Below are 20074 nucleotides of genomic sequence, written 5' to 3'. Positions count from 1 at the left end.
TTGTTTCAGCATTTGCAGCACGCTGTGTACCTTTGTACGAAATGATGGACACATCTTTTTCTAATTTTCTTTGAAACAATTTCTAAAATTAGCAAGTGCAAAACAGACTGTAATAACTAATATATATGTGTGTGTGTGTGTGTGTGTGTGTGAATCACAGGTGTTGGATTACATATGGAGTTAAGTTCAGTTGAAATTGTTGAGCAGGGTGCACTTCTCTTCATGTCAAATGTTATTTTCTCTACCCTCCATCCCTCTCTCTCCTCGATCCATCCCTATCACTGTCTCTCCATCTCTCCAGATTTATTTTTTCTCTTTATCATGGGGTCCTCTGGGGTCTGCCTAGCTCAAGTGCTTTGGTGGATTCTTGCAGAAACTTTCCCCACACTACATTTGGAGCTCAAGCATCTCAATCATTCATCATCAGGCTCCAAAAACATTCCAGAATCTCAACAGGATGGAAATCTTGAGTTAAAAAAAAGTGTCATATTTATATTTGTTTGGAGCCATGGTAATGCCTTCATTTGTGACCACTAAAAACAGTGCACAGGGAAATTTAGTATTAGTTGTTCCTGTGTGTGTATATGTATTTAATGAATGATGCACAAACTAAAGGAGGCAAATTAATGGAAGCCAGCTGTGGACAAAGTGTATTTTATAATCCGTTTGCATATATTGATAGCAAATGGAAAGAGGTACTTCTCCATGGGCAGTTTATGACTGTTCCTAGAGGACTCAGTATCAATTCTGTGTAAAGAATTAATGTTGCTGCAGTTATTTTTAAAAAAAGCAGCTCAGTATTTTTATCTAGGTAGTGATATTTTAAGAAGAAGAAGAAAAAAAAAAAAAAACTCACATTATGCTCACTGACATCCAGAACATTACTGTTATCATATTTATTGATTTTCAAATGTTCATTCCTAGAGCATGGTAAAGCGAAGTTCAATTTATATACATTAATTACACAACAATATAGTACTTTTTCAGCATGATTCAAATCAGTCATGGAAAATAAGCAAGTACATTTACTCATGTACTACAATTAAGTACAAATATGTAATACTTGTACTTTACTTGAATATTACTTGTTTTCTTCTTGATACTTTATACTCTGCCAACTATACTGTATATCATATACAAGCTATTTTGTACATTCACATTAACAATATAAAATATAATTACATTACAGTATATTATTATATCATTAATAGAAATAAGCAATACAGACTTAAAATTATATCATGATATTTATTGCTGTTGCTTTTTTTCACTGACAATAAATTTTAATATGAAAATAGTACCGTTCATCACATTCTCTCTTGCCAACATTTACTGGACTTCAATAAACAATTTGTGTGAGGTGGAGACTGACATTTCCATCTCTGAAACACCGAATGGAACAAACGTAAAGAAAGCCTGATAGAATCCAACTTTGAAAGTGTGCAGAAGAAGGTGTCTACACCTTCAGAGTGACCATAGACCAATTATATCATGATATTTATTGCTGTTGTTTTTTTCCAGTGACAATAAATTTTAATATGAAAACAGTACCGTTCATCACATTCTCCCTTGCCAACATTTACTGGACTTCAATAAACAATTTGTGTGAGGTGGAGACTGACATTTCTGTCTCTGAAACACAGAATGGAACAAACGCAAAGAAAGCTTGATAGAATCCAACTTCAAAAGTGTGCAGAGGAAGGTGTCTACACCTTCAGAGTGACCATAGACCAATTATATCATGATATTTATTGCTGTTGTTTTTTTTCAGTGACAATAAATTTTAATATGAAAACAGTACCGTTCATCACATTCTCCCTTGCCAACATTTACTGGACTTCAATAAACAATTTGTGTGAGGTGGAGACTGACATTTCTGTCTCTGAAACACAGAATGGAACAAACGCAAAGAAAGCTTGATAGAATCCAACTTCAAAAGTGTGCAGAGGAAGGTGTCTACACCTCCAGAGTGACCACAGACTGGAAAATACACATTTTTTTAAAAATAATATTTGCAATGCTATTGTGTGTGCAAGATATGTACATATCACATTCACATAGTTTGAATTGATGTGATTAACTTGCACCTACAACATAAATAATTAGATGTAGTTATGTGTTTGCTGTTATCCATACAAACACATAATATTAATAATAATAATAATAATAATAATAATAATAATATAATTATTCTGTGTGTCTATCGGTGCCGAGATATATCTGAACTATGTGTTTGATGAGCAATGTTTGGTTGATGGTCATCTGAAAAAAATGAAAGCATACGTGATTTAGATCCCACTTTTTTACAATAAGTAGGTTAACAGAAAGACAGAGCCATTTTGTAACACTGCACATCTGCATTTTTATATGTTCTAAGTGGAAACTCATAAACAGTAGAATGAATCAGAAAGGGTAACATTTCAGAAATATATAAAAATATCTCAACACATTAGGTTTTCTGCATTATTATGTGAGACAAAGTTCTGGATCTGCAATTAGCCATAAGTAAATGCCTAATGTCTGCAAGTCTTTAGATAAATCAAGGGAAGTAAATTAATTCACATGGGCTGTACTGTACATTCTGCTGATAAATTAATAATTATACTTCATGCAAATTAAATTATATACCTGGAACTGGGCTGTGTAGCTTTTTTGTTCCCCTTGAGGATTCAGAGTTTTAATACTGTCTGAGCTACAGATTCAAAGTCAAACTGACATTGATCTTTTGGAAAGTTTTCTTTTCAAATGACTCAGCCCTCAGTGTGCAGGTGCAGCAGGACAACAACCCTTCTGTATTATTCAATCCTGAATGTGCTGCATCTAAACTTTGAAGCACCATGCATCATACTTAAACTGTGACTTCCTCGGAACAGTGAGAGTTGATGACCAGAATTACATTTGCAATTACTGAAGGTGCACATTTCCGTAGAATGGGTAATGGTGACTTGTTTGGAACGACACCGTGTCACACCGGATGCAACCAGACAAATATTAGCACACTACATTCCCCAGTCAGACAAGCAACCGCTGCTGATATCCGACTACCAGTGACTCATCTGCCATCATGGGCTGAAGAAGAAATGCCTCGCGGCGTGTTTGAAGAAACGCTGCCGAGCTATTTGAAAATCCACAGCTGACCTTCAAGGAAAGGAAGCTGATGACATTATCAGTATGTACCGCTGCTCAAGCTTCATGCAGAACCACATGTCATTAAACTGCTGAAATGCTGATGAATTGCCTTAAAGTCATATCAAATGGAAAACAGAAAAGGCGCACATTCATGACATAACATTAAAGGAAGAAAGCATCAGATTAATAATAATAATTACTGTAATACAGTATCAAATAGACACATTAAAAACATTTAGGAAAGACATTAATATTCAAGAATCTGCGGCTAACACTACCTGGACAAGGGGCAGTGTTATTGCAAACCCTTGATTCTCTTAAAGGGCCGCTGCAGTGTGTTCCGTATGGTGAGACACATGTTCTTGTTCGCACCTGCGACCCTTGACCGCAAGTTACAGAGCATGAGCTCCACTGGGACCACTCCTCTGCACCTGATTCACCTGTGTGGGAGAAGGGTGACACTAGTTAAATGCAACAATACGGTCTTGGGCCAGGACTAGTGAAGGGAGGGGCAGATGGGCGGGGTTGAGTAAAAGGGGTGGCGCCAACATGAGCTAAGTAGGAGTGATGTGGGGGGCCTGCAGTGTGTTTGTTTTTTAAAAAAGCAATTTTTTTAAACACTAATCTTTCTTTATGTGATCTTTGATAAATACTAAATTGACAATTTAACACTGAGTAATGATGGTTTGCATGCAACAAAATGCAGTGATTGGTGGCTGTAATCATAGAGCAGTTACATAACTACTTCTAATAAGAGCAATGTGTAAATTAATGAACCCTATAATGAAAATTTTATAGCGTATGTACTCAAAGATCACAGAGGAGGCCTGGCGTAGAGTGTGATAGTGAAAACATAATTGCTACATTTCACTGGTTCATTGCTTCAAAAAAAAAAAAAAAAAAAAAAAAATGCATGCATTTCAATGAAACCCAATAATATGTTTAAACAAAGTGACAAAAATGACCATAAATAAATAAAATTTCAGAAAAACATGGCAACATGCAAGAAAGACAAGATCTGAAGAAAATAAAATGGAATTTTAATGGGTGTTAGTTTAGAAAGAGGTCTGAGATATGGATGCCCGTGCACTGCAGCAAACTCTCTAGTTTCCTTGACAACGGTGGGGGGTGGGAGTAGGGGTGGAAGAAAAAAATACTGTTTTAGACAGTGGCTTCAAACAATTTTCAAATGCAGCTTAACCTCTTAACTGCCAGAGTGGAGGAAAATAGGGGGAGAAGGTTTGCTGATTGTATGCCACAAAAAAGAGCAATGAACAGGTTTCTCTTTGGAGAGTAATTTACCTTTTTGGTAGCCAGATGTCATGCATGGCTGCTTTATGCCACAGAATGAAAATGGCTTTTGTTTCAATCGTGTTGGCAGATGATTTTAAATTAGTTTAACTATCCCTGTGTACAAATTGTCAAGAAATAATGACAGTATCATTTGGCTACAAATTAGTTTCAGACAAAAAAAAAAAAAAAAAAAAAAAAAAAAAAGGACGGGGGACATTAAATTAGTATTAAACAAGTATTTTTAATGACTTAAAAGTCATGTTTTTTAAAAAAAGTGGTTCAATTGAGTGAAATAACTAAATGTCTTGAAACACTAAATAAAGCTATAAAATAGGCAGTGAGGTGAGGCAAACTTTACAAGCCATGATGTTCAAATTCAACAAAACAAAACCAAAAATGTATTGCAATGTAAACTTCTTGCAGAAATAATTTGATATGAAGAATACTTTCAATTGCAGCTCTGAATACATTTTTTTTCACTGGAAGCAATTGTTATCATCAGAGTTATTATTATTATTATTGTTACAAAATGTAATTAATGAGTTACATTGAATTTAACAAATTTTTACACATTGATTTAGCCAAACAGAGATTTAAACCCTGTCCTCAAATTTGCAGAAAAAAATTGACTGAAAGGTGGATCAATTGATTAAATGAGGCAGCACAGGGAGATTAAATTGTGTGAGAATGAAAAACACAATAACGACAGCGATGCAACTCCTTGGGGGAAACAACATGCTTACAGCTAGTGGAAAAAGTGGAGGTGTTAATGAGAATATGTTAGTATATGTTGAATATGTTGCAAATCAAAATGGTAACGAAAGGAGTTAAAACAACAACACCAACAACAACAATTTAAATGTAACCAAAACATGTAAAAACAAATGACAGCATTTCCCTCTCAAAAATGAAATGAGCACACATTAATAAATAAATATATCTCACACAGGATCTACAGCTAAACCCACCCGCTAGAAAATAACAATAAAGGAACAAAATAACAAAATAATAACATAGAAATGCAAATTTTGTGTTCTACTTTATATCATGAACTTTAAGGCGGTATATTAGTAAAAAATATATGTTTAAGTTAATTGGATTTTATTCTTGATTAAGCCTCATAGCTTTATTTTAAGGGCAAGTTGTCTCAGTTTTACCAATTATGTGTTGGGTAACAGGGTGGGTGTCTTTTTAAAAATTATATGACATTTAAGTTTTATGCCTTTAAGGAAATAATTACTTTTGCCAGGGCTTAAATTTTAAATTAATGCTGTGTGGCTATGTGAGTCATCCACTTGCCAATGGAACAGGTGACAATAAAATAAACATACCCACAAAATCCAATTATGTCGTATATTGAAAGTAAATAGTCAGAGAAATGAGGAATTTGTTGTCCTCATTCATATGAAGCAATAGAGAATGAGTAGGGAAAAAAAATCAGAATGCAAAACATTTACACTTAAAAAGGTGCAGTATAGAAAAGAGAGCATGCATGATGAAATTAAGTTTAGTTAAGAAAATAAAGTAAGGAAACATAACTATTGTATTACCAGTTTGTGCCATAAATTTAGCAGATTCAGCTTGCTCCTGCAGGGCCTTTGAGTCATGAACTGATCTTGGCCGCTGACTTTTTACTGTATGCTCTCCGATCATTCCATATTCTATGGGACAAAATAGAGGTTCATATGAAAGCTAGGCTTAAACATGATCAAAACCTTATTACATACTGGTTTTCAGGATGCTCGAAGCAACTGCAGTACATGCCTAGAAACAAAGACCACACACGTTTGTATTTAATTTGTCCTTTACTCTAGGGCAGAGAACAATGCAACGGTTTTATAAGGGTGAGTTGGAAGTATTAATCGAGCTTGAATGCACAGCGTAGACAACAGAGCAAACATGCAAATAAACTCACATCAGATTTTTAAGACTCAGACCAACTCCATCCGTCCCACCCTCCTTTACCCCCAGAAACGGAAAACAAAAGAAAATGAAAGTTAAAAATAAAATGTGTAAGCCATCAGAAAGCCACAGAGGAGGGGAGGGAAGGGGAGGGGTGGTGGGGGTGGGGGCATGGACATAACATGCTATTGATCCACAGTTTACTCAAAATGCATTTATTTATTTATTTATTTTTTGGTTGACCAAGTCAAAAAGAATTACACAAATGTATTCTGAGCTGTATTCATGTATGCATGTCCTCTTTGCTACCCACAAAGGGACAAAGTGACAGTGAGCATCGAAATCGCATCTAGCAAACATATCTGGCAACATTTATATGGTATGTGTGCAAATTTGATTGTAATTTAGTTTTGCCAGCGTGATCCGAATGAGGTGACTTTACACGTGACAATGTAGGTGGTGCGAATCATTTATGTTAATACGGCAGATATCGATAAAGGAGAGTGATTAAACAGAATATGCCTAAAATAGTGTAGAACGGTCATTGCAGTGTCAAATAAACCAAAGGCCAGCTTCTAACCTTCAAAAAGGGCCACTTGAACAAATACACAGTATTTAATTCAACTATAAGTAGAAACAATCAGCATATTATGCCAACATTTTTTTGAAAAGCACAAAGCTGGCGGTGTCATAAACCCTTCCACCTAATGAATGAATATGATTAATAATATAGCGAATGTAGCAATGAGGATTGGCATTTTTTTCAAACAGTACAGGATATGATAGGTCAAGACAATGGCTGACAAAACCTAACTTCTACCGTCTTGATTTCTACTAATTAGCTTTTGCAGCAATAACCAGTAATCACCTCATCCTTCCACTGAGTAAACATACACACAAGAAGTAAGATTATCACATGGGTCTTATTTGCCATGGGCTGTTGTACTGCATCCAGCTCTCGGGCTGCTAGTTTGACACCACTCGTTTTGCCCCACAGGTTTCTGTGGTAATTACACATGCTGCGATGAGGAAATCCATCATCTCATATGCCTGTGTTCCAGTTAAAAGTTATATCTGAATAACTGAACTTGCAGTAACACATTTAACTGAGAAAAGAAAGGACAAAAAACAAAAATGAATTCACTCATCGGACCATCACCATTAACCAAACCATGTTGTATGCTTAGATTGGTGGGGGGGGCAAAGGTGACAATGTTAGTGTACCTTCCTTACAAGTGTAGGGTGAGGAAAACTCTATGCGTGTGCGTTAAAAATTTGTATATTTAGGGAATATAATAGAAACAGGGCAAAATGTGATGTCCTACAGGTGATGATTGAAACTGTGCCAACAGACAAGCTTCAGGACGTGTTCAAAGGCCTTTCAGTCTAATCCGATCCAGTCTGCATCTGTTTTGTTCAAATTAAGCAGAAGTACAGCGTCATGATCGTGCAGGACAAAGAATAGGTGCAGTGACGACTGAACAAACAGCACACAGTTGATCTAGCGTTTGGTCCTGTGAGGCTAATGACTGCAGCTACTTTGGTATGTGATCTCTTTAGAGTGTTTGATGTTCTACCCCGCAGCATCTTCTTACTAATGCGATAATGAAAAAAGCTGTGATCAGGTAATGAATGAATGAATGAATGAATGAAGCAATAATTAAATAAATAAATAAAATCATTAAATGAAGCCAAATACATTTGTGGCATTTCTTACAGAAATCTAATCAAATTTATTAATTTATATGGCGCCAAATGATGACTTCAAGGCGCTTCACAAACATCATTTAAAAGGCAGAATAAAATGAATTAAGATTAAAAACACAATAAAAAAATTTAAACATAAATAAGTAAAAGGAACAAAATAAATAAAAAGAATAAAAGAAGACACACAATTGTATAAAATACTAATGATAAAACAGGGAAAAAAGTGTGTCTTCAGTCTGGCCTTAAAAGTCTCCACAGAGTCCGACTATCAGATCTGTGCAGGCAGTATATATTACAGTATAGATTATTATTGTTATTATGACTTGATGGCATGATGAACAACTCTGTATTATAGAGGCCCACCTTAGGACCAAGAGAGCAACAATGAAGGAATTTATTTTTCCAAAATTACCTGAAATAAAGTGGGATTACATCTTCTGATGTTATCAGCTTCATTTAAAAGTGACTCTAAATATATGCATGCAAATATAATGTAAAAATACCAAGAAAAAAATTCATGTGTTGACATAGGGTCCCAGTCACTTGAGAGTAATAAAGGATGGAAACCTTCATGAGAGGAAATGATGGTCACCTGGTGACTGCAGTGAAATGTGTCGCTACTGGCGACTGATTGTAAGTAGTTGTGTCAACCAGTTGGTCGTGCAGTGGCTGAACGTGCAACACCCTCAACCTCCGTGCAACCGTGTTTGATCACAACACAATTGCACAGGTCACCTGGTGGGAGGTGCCCTGATCCCCAAAGGTTTGCAGTCTGACTCAGACTGTGGAGTCACTCTTAGACAGATTGGGGTAATGCAAATGTGCCTCCACCTTCACATAATTACACTAATTCTAAGTCTCAGTGGGTGATTATCTATGGTGATAATACAATGGACAGATGGATATCTGTCCATCATATTGAAAATGGTAAAAAAAAAAAAAAAAAGAAATCCTGCCAACCTTAAAAGCACGCAGCTGCCTGCCTGCCCACCAGCACGCACGCACAGAGCATTGAATGTAGACATGAATATAGATGTGTACCTTTGGCTAGACATCTGTTATTCTGACTGCCTCTTACTGTTGAGCCCACATGTGGACACATGAAAATTTGCACAGTGCCTGACACAGTATTGATAAGCAAGACCATGGGCACAGTGAGAGGGTAATAATTCATGTGGTGCAATGTGATTGTAATGATTAAATGGATATGGAAGCCGCATGATCATGCATGCAGTACAAAAAATAATGGGAAAATAAGAATGAAATCATTTACCTCACAATTTATTGCAATTCACCTGTGACATATTAATCAGGATTTTTGAAAATTGTTATTTAGTTATTTTTTACTTGGGTCATCTGACACATATGTAGTCTCCTCCTCCTGAAGAGCCATGATGTGACATGATGTGGGTCTGTCACCTCTACAGCTGCAAGATGACTGGCATCGAAATACAGAATTGGCCAGAATAAATATCTTAGTGGCTGCGTAAAGATGGCAAGATATTTGCAACAAACAGCAACAGATTTGCACAGTTCCCCTATTTGTCTGTCATTTTCTGTAGTATTTCATGCAGATTGCGTGTAATTGTCAACTTGGCCCCATTGACTCATCTGCTCATTGTAGGTGACTCGCCGTCAGACTCTGTCTTATGGACATGGGATGTGCACCTTTGGTGATTGCACACAGTCACACAAATTTAAACCATTGTTTTTCGTAGTGTCACTGAGCCCTTACACGCAGCTTTGTCCAGCTGTCTTGGACTCTTAGAAGCTTGTTCTGAATTTAACAAAAAATGCTACACAAAACTTTATCGATACTTGAAACCCAGGAGCATAGAATTATGCAGCAACATTTTTATGGTCAAGGATCGATTACATCAACCTTAGCCAACATGACAAGATAATTAGAAATTAGCTATGGATACGTATTCAGTTCCATCACAATGCAGTGGATGTGTACACTTGCAAGAGTTGAAATTTTAAATAACATCTTAAAATAATCTGTTTTCATGCAGACAGAGTAAAGGTCAATCAAATGTTTAGGCTAGATGAGTCTATGGGGTTTTATGTGTGATTACACTCAACAACCATTGGATGGAATTATTGCCTTGCGAATGGAAGTGGCAGAAAGCCTCAAATGCCATCACATGGGCATGGCAAGGCAAATGTTAGAACAAAGAAAAGAAACAAACAGACTTACAGCAGGAGACGGGGTTGGGGGGGGGGCATTAGCTATGGCATTTCGGCCATATGGTGCGTTTTTCTGGGCATAATTCAGCACACATGTACCTCAGTGTTGAGGACCCCAGCAGCTGGAGAAGGCCAAGGGGCCACCCACATTTCACCTGGCTGTGGTAGATAGATGGCTATTTTTGGGAGGTGGGGATGGACCTTGGTGGGTGCCATCCAGGACCCAAAGTGGTTATGTGGTGCAGTGGATGCTCTTTTGTGCAGCAGCAATCCAAGATCCCAGATCTGACCTGATTACTAGAGGACATGGGCTTTTAATCAAACCATTGTTTTGGTTTCTACAATACATTCAAATGTCAGAACGTCTACTCGTTCAAATTTCTACATGCACTGTAGCTGATCAATGTCACCTCAAAGAGATAGACTGAAATGAGCTGCTTTGTGCAGTCAGAGATGTTGGTCTGAAACTATGAAGAGGAGCATGTGGTGAACACACACTGCAGTGTTGGAACATCTGCAGCTTGGCAGCAGCCACTGTTCAAATTGTTATTTATTTATTCTTGGAGCTATTGTACATTGGAAGGAATGTAACACAGTCTGATGCCACCAACAAGTCAGACGTGGGAGTCAGTCACTGTCAAGTCATCCTCAAGTCATCAATCTGCAAGTCCCAAGTGAAGTCTCAAGTCAGCTGTCAAAACATGGTGGTACATTATGACTTGGGACTAGCTGATTCATGACTTGAGAGTCACTTGATGGTGACTTACTCCCACCTCTGCAACAAGTCCACGAGATGTAAGCCACAGAATGTGTGCTGTAGATTCATATAGGGATTAGGATTCTAAATTTTTCTTTAATTTCTCTGTTTATTGTGCTTTTTGGGTCTGGAATTCTAAACCATGCCTTGGCATCAAAAAAATAAAACAAAACCAAACATAAAAAAAACAATGTTTTGATTTTTTTGAAAGTGTGAACTAAACAAAGAGAATCCACACAAATATGCACACACCACACAGAAAGGTCCCAGGTGGGAATCAAACCCAAGACCTTCAGGCTGTGAGGCAACAGTGCTAACCACTAATCCACCATGCTGGCAACAAATGAATAAAAAGCCTAAATAATAAATAAACCCAAAAACAATAACAGACATCAGCATGTGAACACTTGCACCAAAGCTCCAAAACAGCTCAGTTCCCTGAGTTCAAACCTGTTGAAAATTGAATGTGTTGAGAACTATATGGTCTGCTGTCCCTTCATCTTTTTAAACACACACACACACACACACACACACACACACACACACACACACACACACACACACACACACACACACACACACACACACACACACACACACACACACACACACACACAGGCCATTATCAAGATTAAGTTTGACCATGATTTTTACTTATTTTTATTTGAACCATGAAAGGATTGCACTTTAGCCCTTGGAATAAATGGATCACACTTCCAGGAAGCCCTATTCACGTGTGTGAGCAGTAGGGCTTCCAGGAAGTTCTGCTCACACATGTGAATAGTAGGTCTGCTTACCACTCTAACAGTATATTACAACAGTATTTACTATCTATTAGATGTTGTACTCATTATTAAATAGTTTGAGAAACAGGTTTAACTTTTAACAGGATATTAATTACATCCACCAAGGGTGTAATGAAATTATCTGTTTATTTATTTGTCTGTCTATCTGTTAGAAGGATTTTCACCACAGATAGATATTAGACCATGGAAGAGCCCATTAAATTTTGGAGGTGATCTAGAACTGGATTCTGGATCAAGATTTCACTTTATATAGCAGTCGTGTCCAAAGTATTCCAGAAAGGGCCAAGAGGATGCAGACTGATTGATGATTTCACTGATGAACTCATCCCATCTGCTCAAAGTGATGTTAATCAGTGAAATCACCTGCTGGAGTCAGTATCTGCAAAGAAAACCTGCACCCTCTTGTCCCTTTCTGGAACACTTTGAACGCCACTGTTATATAGGCTTTGAAGGATTACATACAAAAACTTACTTCAAGGATTCTCACCAAATTTGCACCACAGATAGTTATTAAACCATGGAAATCTTTTGGAGGTGATTCGGATCTGGATTCTGGATCAGGATTTCAATTGTTATGCTTCACTTTGTTGGATTTTGAGAATTACATCAAAATTACTTAATGGATTTTCACCAAATTTTCACCACACATTGGTGGTGGGCCATAGACGACTCCATTAAATGTTGGAGGTGGTCTGGATCTGGATTCTGGATCAGGATTTCACTTTGTAGACTTTTAAGGATTATGTCAAAACTACTTCATGGATATGAAATCACGATGTAAAACCAAGATCAGGAAGACACTGTTTTGTTTCATCTTGTGAATTAAATATCAGATTGCAACATCTTGTTCAGTCGGACCATTCTGGATCAGTATGCAATTATTGCATTGTGTTGTGGAATCTGGATCCAGGTAAAGACAAGGTCACGATTTGAATCACATATCTTTTATTCTGAGTCCTCGTCAACCCTTTGCGGATGTCAGAAATCTCCAATTGCTTTTGTTTAAAATGTGACATTTTACCAATATACTCAAGGGCCACTAGAGGTCACCAGTGGTTCACAGACCATTGTCTGAAAAAGGCTGCTCTCAGGGCTCGATGCAGAACCCATTTCCCAATGCAGTTTGCTATTTCAGCAGTGTGAAATACCGGTACAAGGCCAGAAAGGGTTGGTTCATTATTTGTAGGTGTTTTGTAGTCTGAACAAGATAATAACCAATCAAAGTGGCAAATGTCCTTCCAGTTAAAGTGGAGTACACCAGGCATACGGTGACATGGTATCCAGGAAGGAGATGCATATGAAAGGATCAGACTGAACAGCAGACAGTGGCTATCAAAGCTGTTTTTTAAATTTTTAATGCTACTCTATTTTTTTTCCTACTTGTATTTAATTTAGTAGTTGTTTTCAGTTCACTTTCAATGCACATTTTATACACACATGTTGCCTATCTGTGACAGACAGAAAGATAGAGAAATAGAGTGAGGCACAGATGGAGAGGGAGAATGAGGGAGGGATTGCTCTCTCTCAGAAAATATGAATTTTTCTACCTCCATGTGTTCCATTTTTGTTCTCTTTGCCTACAGTGGCCATAATACACTGTCATATTAATAATACACTGTTGCAGGTGACTAGTGAGGATATGTACAGGCAAGCAGAGTGCACATTCTGCTTGATTCTACATATCACTTTGGGGATGGATTGATATCCAGCCAGCTTAACCACCTATGGACGTGGTCGCCATATCAAACAGCAGATGGATTTCCAATCCACAGCTAAAATACAGCAACTAGGTGGAGGGTAGCAAATGGGCATCACAATGATTTTCGTTTTCTTACTGCAACCCTTTTGCACTTTTTTCCCCCTTGTTTTTTCCCAGTTCCAGACCACCTGTGTCCATTCCATTCATGTAATGTTGTGTTGCATCAAGAAAAAGTGTAAAACTTGAGCCAAATCAACATGCAGATCCATTTCAGAGCCGCTGTGGCAACCCCGAGTGAAAAAGGGAGAAGCCGAATGAACTTACTTTTTTATTGTGCAGCCTCTCCAACTGTATTTCTGAGTGCATTAGTGGATCTCTTGTGTAGTTTTCCGTGAATAAAATCAAATATTTGACAGTGCATATGTGGGTTAGTGAAGGTCCTCATCTCCTCCCACCTGTGTGTGTGTGTGTGAGAGAGAAAACAATCCTCTTCTGCAAAATGTTATATCCCACTCCCTCCTCCAACACCATTTTGTTGTTTATTTCTTTTTGCAAGTTTGGTCGCTATTTTCCCCAATACGCTGATTGACATTTCTTGTTCCCAGCCTCACATTAGTAATTAGTGTAATTCACCTCCCAAAACATACACGCATGTACGCACGCATGCACGCCCTCTTCCTCCTCCCCCTCATTGGGGAAAAAAATCATATTAGAATTCCAACTAATGGCAGATGGATCACTATAAAATACATATTTTAAAAAAGTATCAAGCAGGTTATGACTAAGAACAAGCACAACATCCCCATTCTCATATATACTGAACTAAAGTAGATATTCGGGTGTGCATCTAACCCTGATATAATAATATGATACATATCCATTTGGTGAGATATGATGTAATTTGATAGACTTCTTTATTCAATCTTTGACATTAACGTTCCTCGATAAAATAGAATAAGCCAAAATGTTGTGTGTTGGGGGGGGTTTGGCTGGACAAGGTTGGGTTGTTTTGTGTTTATTTTCCTTCCCAGGTGATTTGGGGCTGTTCTCTGAGGAAAATGTGCTGCAGAAGAGTCTCTCTCCTCTGTTACGATGATTGGCTGCACCTGTTGCATTCTCGTGCGGCTCTCTATCAGGACAATCCACGACACCTGTGATGTTCACGTGCAGATCTGAGGACTTCCAGCTGGTACCAATGTAGTGATGAAGAACTACATTTAAACCAGCAGTGAGTTGGATAAGATTGCCGGAGAACACGACCTTGTGATGACCGTGTGGGGACGCTGAGGGCCGTTTCAGAGTCTGACATCGCGCCTGTGAAGGAGGACGAGGGTGAGAGACAAACGTTGTCAACACACGACAAAGGTGAATATTCTGAAAAGTTTATCCGTGAATGTAAATTGGCGTTTATACGCAGCTATAAGTAATTATTGGTGGAAATTGTTTGGCGTGCTCCTCACGGCAGTGGCATGCGGATTAATGATCCTCCACTAGCTGTGAGCAGCAGCCTCCTTGAATTAAGTTTTGAAACCAGACCTAAACGTGTAGCTGATAAGTTTGCCTCTAAACAATATTTCGTAGTAATAAGTGTTGAATAATCTCATCTCTGTTCCTCCTTCGCAGAGTACAGTCTGGGAAAGTCACCTGGGGGGGGGGGGGTGTTGGCGGAACTCCTGAGTCCTGAACGTTCGGACTCCGACTGTTGAGACGCTGAGAGAGCGCGCCGCCTTTTCACCTCACCAGAACTCTAATTATTTAGTATTTCATGTATAGCACAAAGGGAGAAAAATAAATGTGTTTTCTTTTTGGAACTGCTTCTGATTATTTCATGCTGGGTTCAGTCAGATACTGGACCGCTCCTCAATCCGCGTCTTACCCATAACACAAAAGTGACATTGCTTGCCTTCAAATACATATTTCATGAAAACCAGCGACCTTCTACAGGTTTTCCACTGTGCTGCTGCTGCCTTTCCTCATCTTTTGTTCACCACAAGGGGCAGCACCACATACAGAAGCAGAAAACGCAGCATAGAAGGAAGCCCAGAAAAAGAAGCCAGCTGTCGTTAGCACAGAATAAATAGCGCAGCGTGCGTTTTCTGTTCTGAACAGATTGGATAGCATGAAAACATTTTGACCCCCATTCATTGTGCCTTGCATCACTATAAGACATACTGATGTTTTTTATTTTTTATCTCACAAAGTTAAATGTTCTCGTGAACAGTCTTGCAAGGGCATCGCACCTTTGAACTTGTGCGAGAGTTTGAGGACACAGCAGCAGCAGCAAAACAGGATTAATTCAATCAATTTGTAACAAGGTGACATCCAGATTGAAAAGATGTTCCTCCTGGCTTGGCCGGGGGGGGGGGGGGGGGGGGGGGGGTTCCCCTTTTGCTGACGTGGTAGAGCCTCGGTGTCAAGTATGAACAGTCTGGCATTCGAGCCCCTCCCTTGCAATGGCCACAAAGATATGTCATCCGGTCACATATCTACAAACTTTAGCCCATTAACTATTATATTTATAAGAGATCAGCATTACAAAAACAAATGTTGGGCAATTGTTTTAATTAAAATGACTGGCATTTGGCTTATGTCTAAAACAGGTTAACCCGGGCAGCGCCACGTACCCCAGCGAGCTTACAAATAAATATTGATCCATCGACTGGTTCATAATACATCTACATCGATTCAGAGCTCTGTGTATTGATGTAGGTGTATCTATTATTTTAAAATCAATTTCCAATTTTTTATCAGCGCACATCACATGTGCACTCATCAGTGAATTCAATCTACGGTGCTCACATTCATATAACTTGTTAGGTCCCAGTCTGCTCGTAGTAACCACTGGGCGAAATATGACAATTAAGGCAAATATGGGATGAAACATACAGCAGAATGGGGAAGTAAAACAGGAGTAAAAGAATGGATAAAATGTGTTGCTGGGGATGATGCCAGAACATTTCCTTGGCACTGAAAATTAGGGATGGCAAACTTGAAACTCTGTTACAGAACATTTCAAAGCAACAACACATGCATTTTGGAATATTGTTTCCTAGTCTTCATGTGTAAAACCATGTGCTGTGAAAAATGAAGCCTCATTACATCTCCAAATAATGGTAAATGATGGCACTTTAGCAACACTTTTCCATCTGATGAAGATGCTCAACATGCAATGTTAAAGGCCATAAAAGGCAGTAATAATACTGGGCTTATTTTGGGCTTATTTATAAAGACGCAGTTGCTTATTTGTCTGCCAAGACCTGGTAACACACGAGAAAAACTAGTTAGCAAGGTACTGCTAATGCAACCACATGTCAAAGTAGTATTTACTGATTTAGTGACTGTTTGTAACATTTCAATATTACACACATCTTAATGACCACCACTGATTACAGCATTCAGTTGGTCTAACTGGAGCTGTCTTTCAGTGGTTCCAGTCCTTCGTCGCGAGTAGGACTGAGTATGTGGCCCTGGGGGACGCAAGGTCGAGGCCAAACACTGTCACCTGTGGGGTTCTGCAAGGGTCCGTTCTTGGCTCCACCTTATTTACCATCTATATGCTCCCCCTGGGTCACATCATTGGCAAGCATGGAATTTCCTTCACCTACTATGCCGATGATACACAGCTCTACCTGCGAACCGACCCCGCATCCCTGACAACCGCTCTGTCTACACTTAGAGCCTGCCTGGAAGAGATAAAGGCGTGGATGACAGGAAATTTCCTACAGCTAAACAGCACCAAAACAAAAGCCATCCTTGTTGGCACACCACATCAGCTCCACTCTCCCTCCATTACAGCTCTCTCATTTTCAGGCCACTCCATCCCCTTCTTCTCCTCTGTAACAACCCTTGGGGTCAGGTTTGACCCCACCCTCTCCTTTGATCCTCATATCCACCACCTCTGTTAAATCTAATTTTTTCCACCTTAGAAACATTTCTAAGCTCCGCCCCTCCCTCTCCTTCAGTGATGCTGAAAGGCTGGTCCATGCCTTTATCTCCTCCAGGCTAGATTATTGTAATGCCCTCTTCGTCGGGATCTCAGGCAGGAGCATGCAGAAGCTCCAGCACATCCAGAACTGTACTGCCCGCGTCCCAATGAGGAGTAACAAATATGACTACATCACTCCCATACTTCAATCCCTCCATTGGCTCCCGCTCCAGCAGAGGACTGATTACAAGAGCTACCTGCTGACTTCCCAGTGCCTCCATGGCCACACCCCGGACTACCTGACAGAGCTCCTCACTCCACACACCACCACCCGACGCCTCCGGTCCACTGACTCAAATCGGCTCTGCCAACCTCGGATCAAGCTCCGCACCATGGGGGACAGATCTTTTCATGCAGCTGCCCCACGACTTTGGAACGCCCTGCCCCAACACCTGAGAGCGCCACGGTCTGTGGAGTCTTTAAAAAGCAGCTTAAAACGTTTTTATTTAGGAAGGTTTTTAATGTGTAATTTTAATGTGTTTCTGTTCATTTTTATGCTGTAGCACTTTAATATTTTTTTGTAAATGTAAAGTGCGTTATAAATAAAATTTCTTATTATTATTATGATTATTATTGTTATTAAATAATTTGTTCAGTAAGTTCCACGAAACTCATAAAACAGGCAACTATACCAATCTCAGACCTAGGGAATAAGGAGTTGGGGGTATCAAAATGTAGACCTGGGTTGGAGTCCCAGTCACACTACCTGTCTGTGTCCATGGACAAGACATGTGATCTGCATTGTTCCAGTCCGCCCAGTTGGAAATGTTTACCACTCTTTGCTACTGAAGTAATTTGCATCATTTTGGCATCCTGTCCAGGGGAATCATAAACAATCACCTGCTTCACACTGCAGAATCCAGGGATAAGCACCTGCACCAATGGGAATTTTGGCCTATTTAGCATTCACAAACGGTTTGCCTGAGAAAAAACAGGCAGCTCTTTGTGACTAGACTTGGAAAATCAATATACAAGTTGGGGTTCGACCATACATACATCACATGTGCTTAATGCCAACTGTCTATGTCCTTGGACAAGACAAGAGACACTTGGGGAGGTTAAAGCAGTCAGCTTGAGACCAGAGGATCCTTGGCTCAAACCCCCATCAGACCACAAAATCATAAAGGGTCCTTGGGCAATATCCTGATTCCAGTGAGTGCCTTGCATGGCAGCACATTGACATCTCTGTGTGTGTGTGAATGTGAGGCATCTTTGTAAAGCACTATGAGCTTCTGATTCAGAGGGAAAAACACTATAATATGCATATGTCTCGGACATGAATAAGCAAAGCTCGTTAGCATCTCACCATGTCATTTAGGTCCTTCATACTTTATTTTGAGTAAATGCTTCAGGGGAGCATTAGCATGACTAAAACCTTTCAGCTTCAAAGGGGGGGGCTCCACCCTCCAGACCCTACGTCTTTTTAAGCATTTTCCTTATTTTACCTTTCAGCTTCTGGAGGAGCTCTGTCTCCATACTCCTTACCTTTTTAAGCATTTTTCTTTTTTGTTTTCAGGTGACCCCCACTAATTACAGTCCTCTTAACCCCCTGCCACTTTAAGCTTTTTTTTTTTAATGTAGATGTAAATTAATATTCAAAGTTTTCAGCTAGTTGACAGTAGGGCTACACAATATGGCCAAATTATCGTATCTCAATATTGTCATATAAATTGTCATGTAAATGTCACTTATATACATACTGTCCATATTCTTGAGTGGCTTAGGTGGGTACAGAGAGTTCCCATGGGATAAAAAAGCTTTTCAACCTACCATCCCTGGTTCTCAAGACCAGGCACCTAAGTGGCTCTACTCTCTCTCTCTCTCTCTTTTTTTTTTTTTTTTGTTTTAAAGATATTTAGGTCTACCTTAGTAAACACTAGTAGAGTTCCACCTTAGATTTGGAATGTATAATAGAAGATATACCTTACTGAATTTTCATATCAATATGATATAAGATATGACTATGATTTGACACAAAGTGCAGCAACAGTGAAAATTAAACATTCTTAAACAAAACAGTAATAATACCACACTCATTTTTGCACTCATCATAAGATCAGGATACTGTGCCCTCCAAAAGTATTGGAACACTTGAAATTTCACACATTTTAATTTGTTTATGCCATTTTAAATACAAGAAATACAAAAAAAAAAAAAAAAAAAAAAAAAATCAAGAATAAAAATTTCTAAAATTATCTTCCTCAAACTCAAACTGAAAGCAAATCTCTAAAACCTGATAAAACCTGTAAATAATAATCAGTTTTATTGCCAGTTTTCTTCAGACAAGTCAGAGGTTGGAAACATGAACATTTCCAAGTCACTGAATATGTCTTGGACATCAATTATGAAGAAATACAAAAGTTTCTTTCACCAACACATCAAATCTAGGCTTTCATCTCAAATGTACTTTCTGTGAAATTGCAGCTGAACTTTCAGGTCTTTTTAAGAAAATCCTCATCTACACCACTTCATCAGGAAGCTGGATTTTATATTTTTAATTAACTTATATCAAGTTGTAGAGATTTGCTTTTAGTTTGAGTTAAGGAAGATAATTTTAGAAAAAATGTATTTGAAATGGAATAAACACATTAAAATGTGTGAAATAC

At 38.6% G+C, this 20074-nt stretch overlaps 1 protein-coding gene across 12 annotated transcripts in view; it reads right to left on the bottom strand.

The window, feature by feature from the left end:
• adgrb3 (adhesion G protein-coupled receptor B3) overlaps positions 1-20074 on the bottom strand; it is a 463324-nt gene that overhangs the window by 230612 nt on the left and 212638 nt on the right. For 9 of the 12 annotated variants that reach the window (XM_034184737.1, XM_034184736.1, XM_034184743.1 and 6 more), the window contains exons 3-4: positions 5973-6083; positions 3408-3569 (exon numbers count right to left, since the gene is read on the bottom strand). The exons of 2 other annotated variants lie outside the window; for them this stretch is intronic. In XM_034184737.1, coding sequence (XP_034040628.1) covers positions 3408-3569; positions 5973-6083 — 273 coding nt within the window. The remainder of the gene's footprint in view (positions 1-3407; positions 3570-5972; positions 6084-20074) is intronic. One more of the 12 variants, XM_034184745.1, reaches the window with a different exon arrangement.

The sequence above is a fragment of the Thalassophryne amazonica genome, chromosome 13 (assembly GCF_902500255.1).
Source record: "Thalassophryne amazonica chromosome 13, fThaAma1.1, whole genome shotgun sequence".
In the NCBI taxonomy this organism is placed as follows: domain Eukaryota; kingdom Metazoa; phylum Chordata; class Actinopteri; order Batrachoidiformes; family Batrachoididae; genus Thalassophryne; species Thalassophryne amazonica.
The sequence above is the reverse complement of the archived record's forward strand: the minus strand, read 5'-3'. Positions and strand labels throughout refer to the sequence as shown.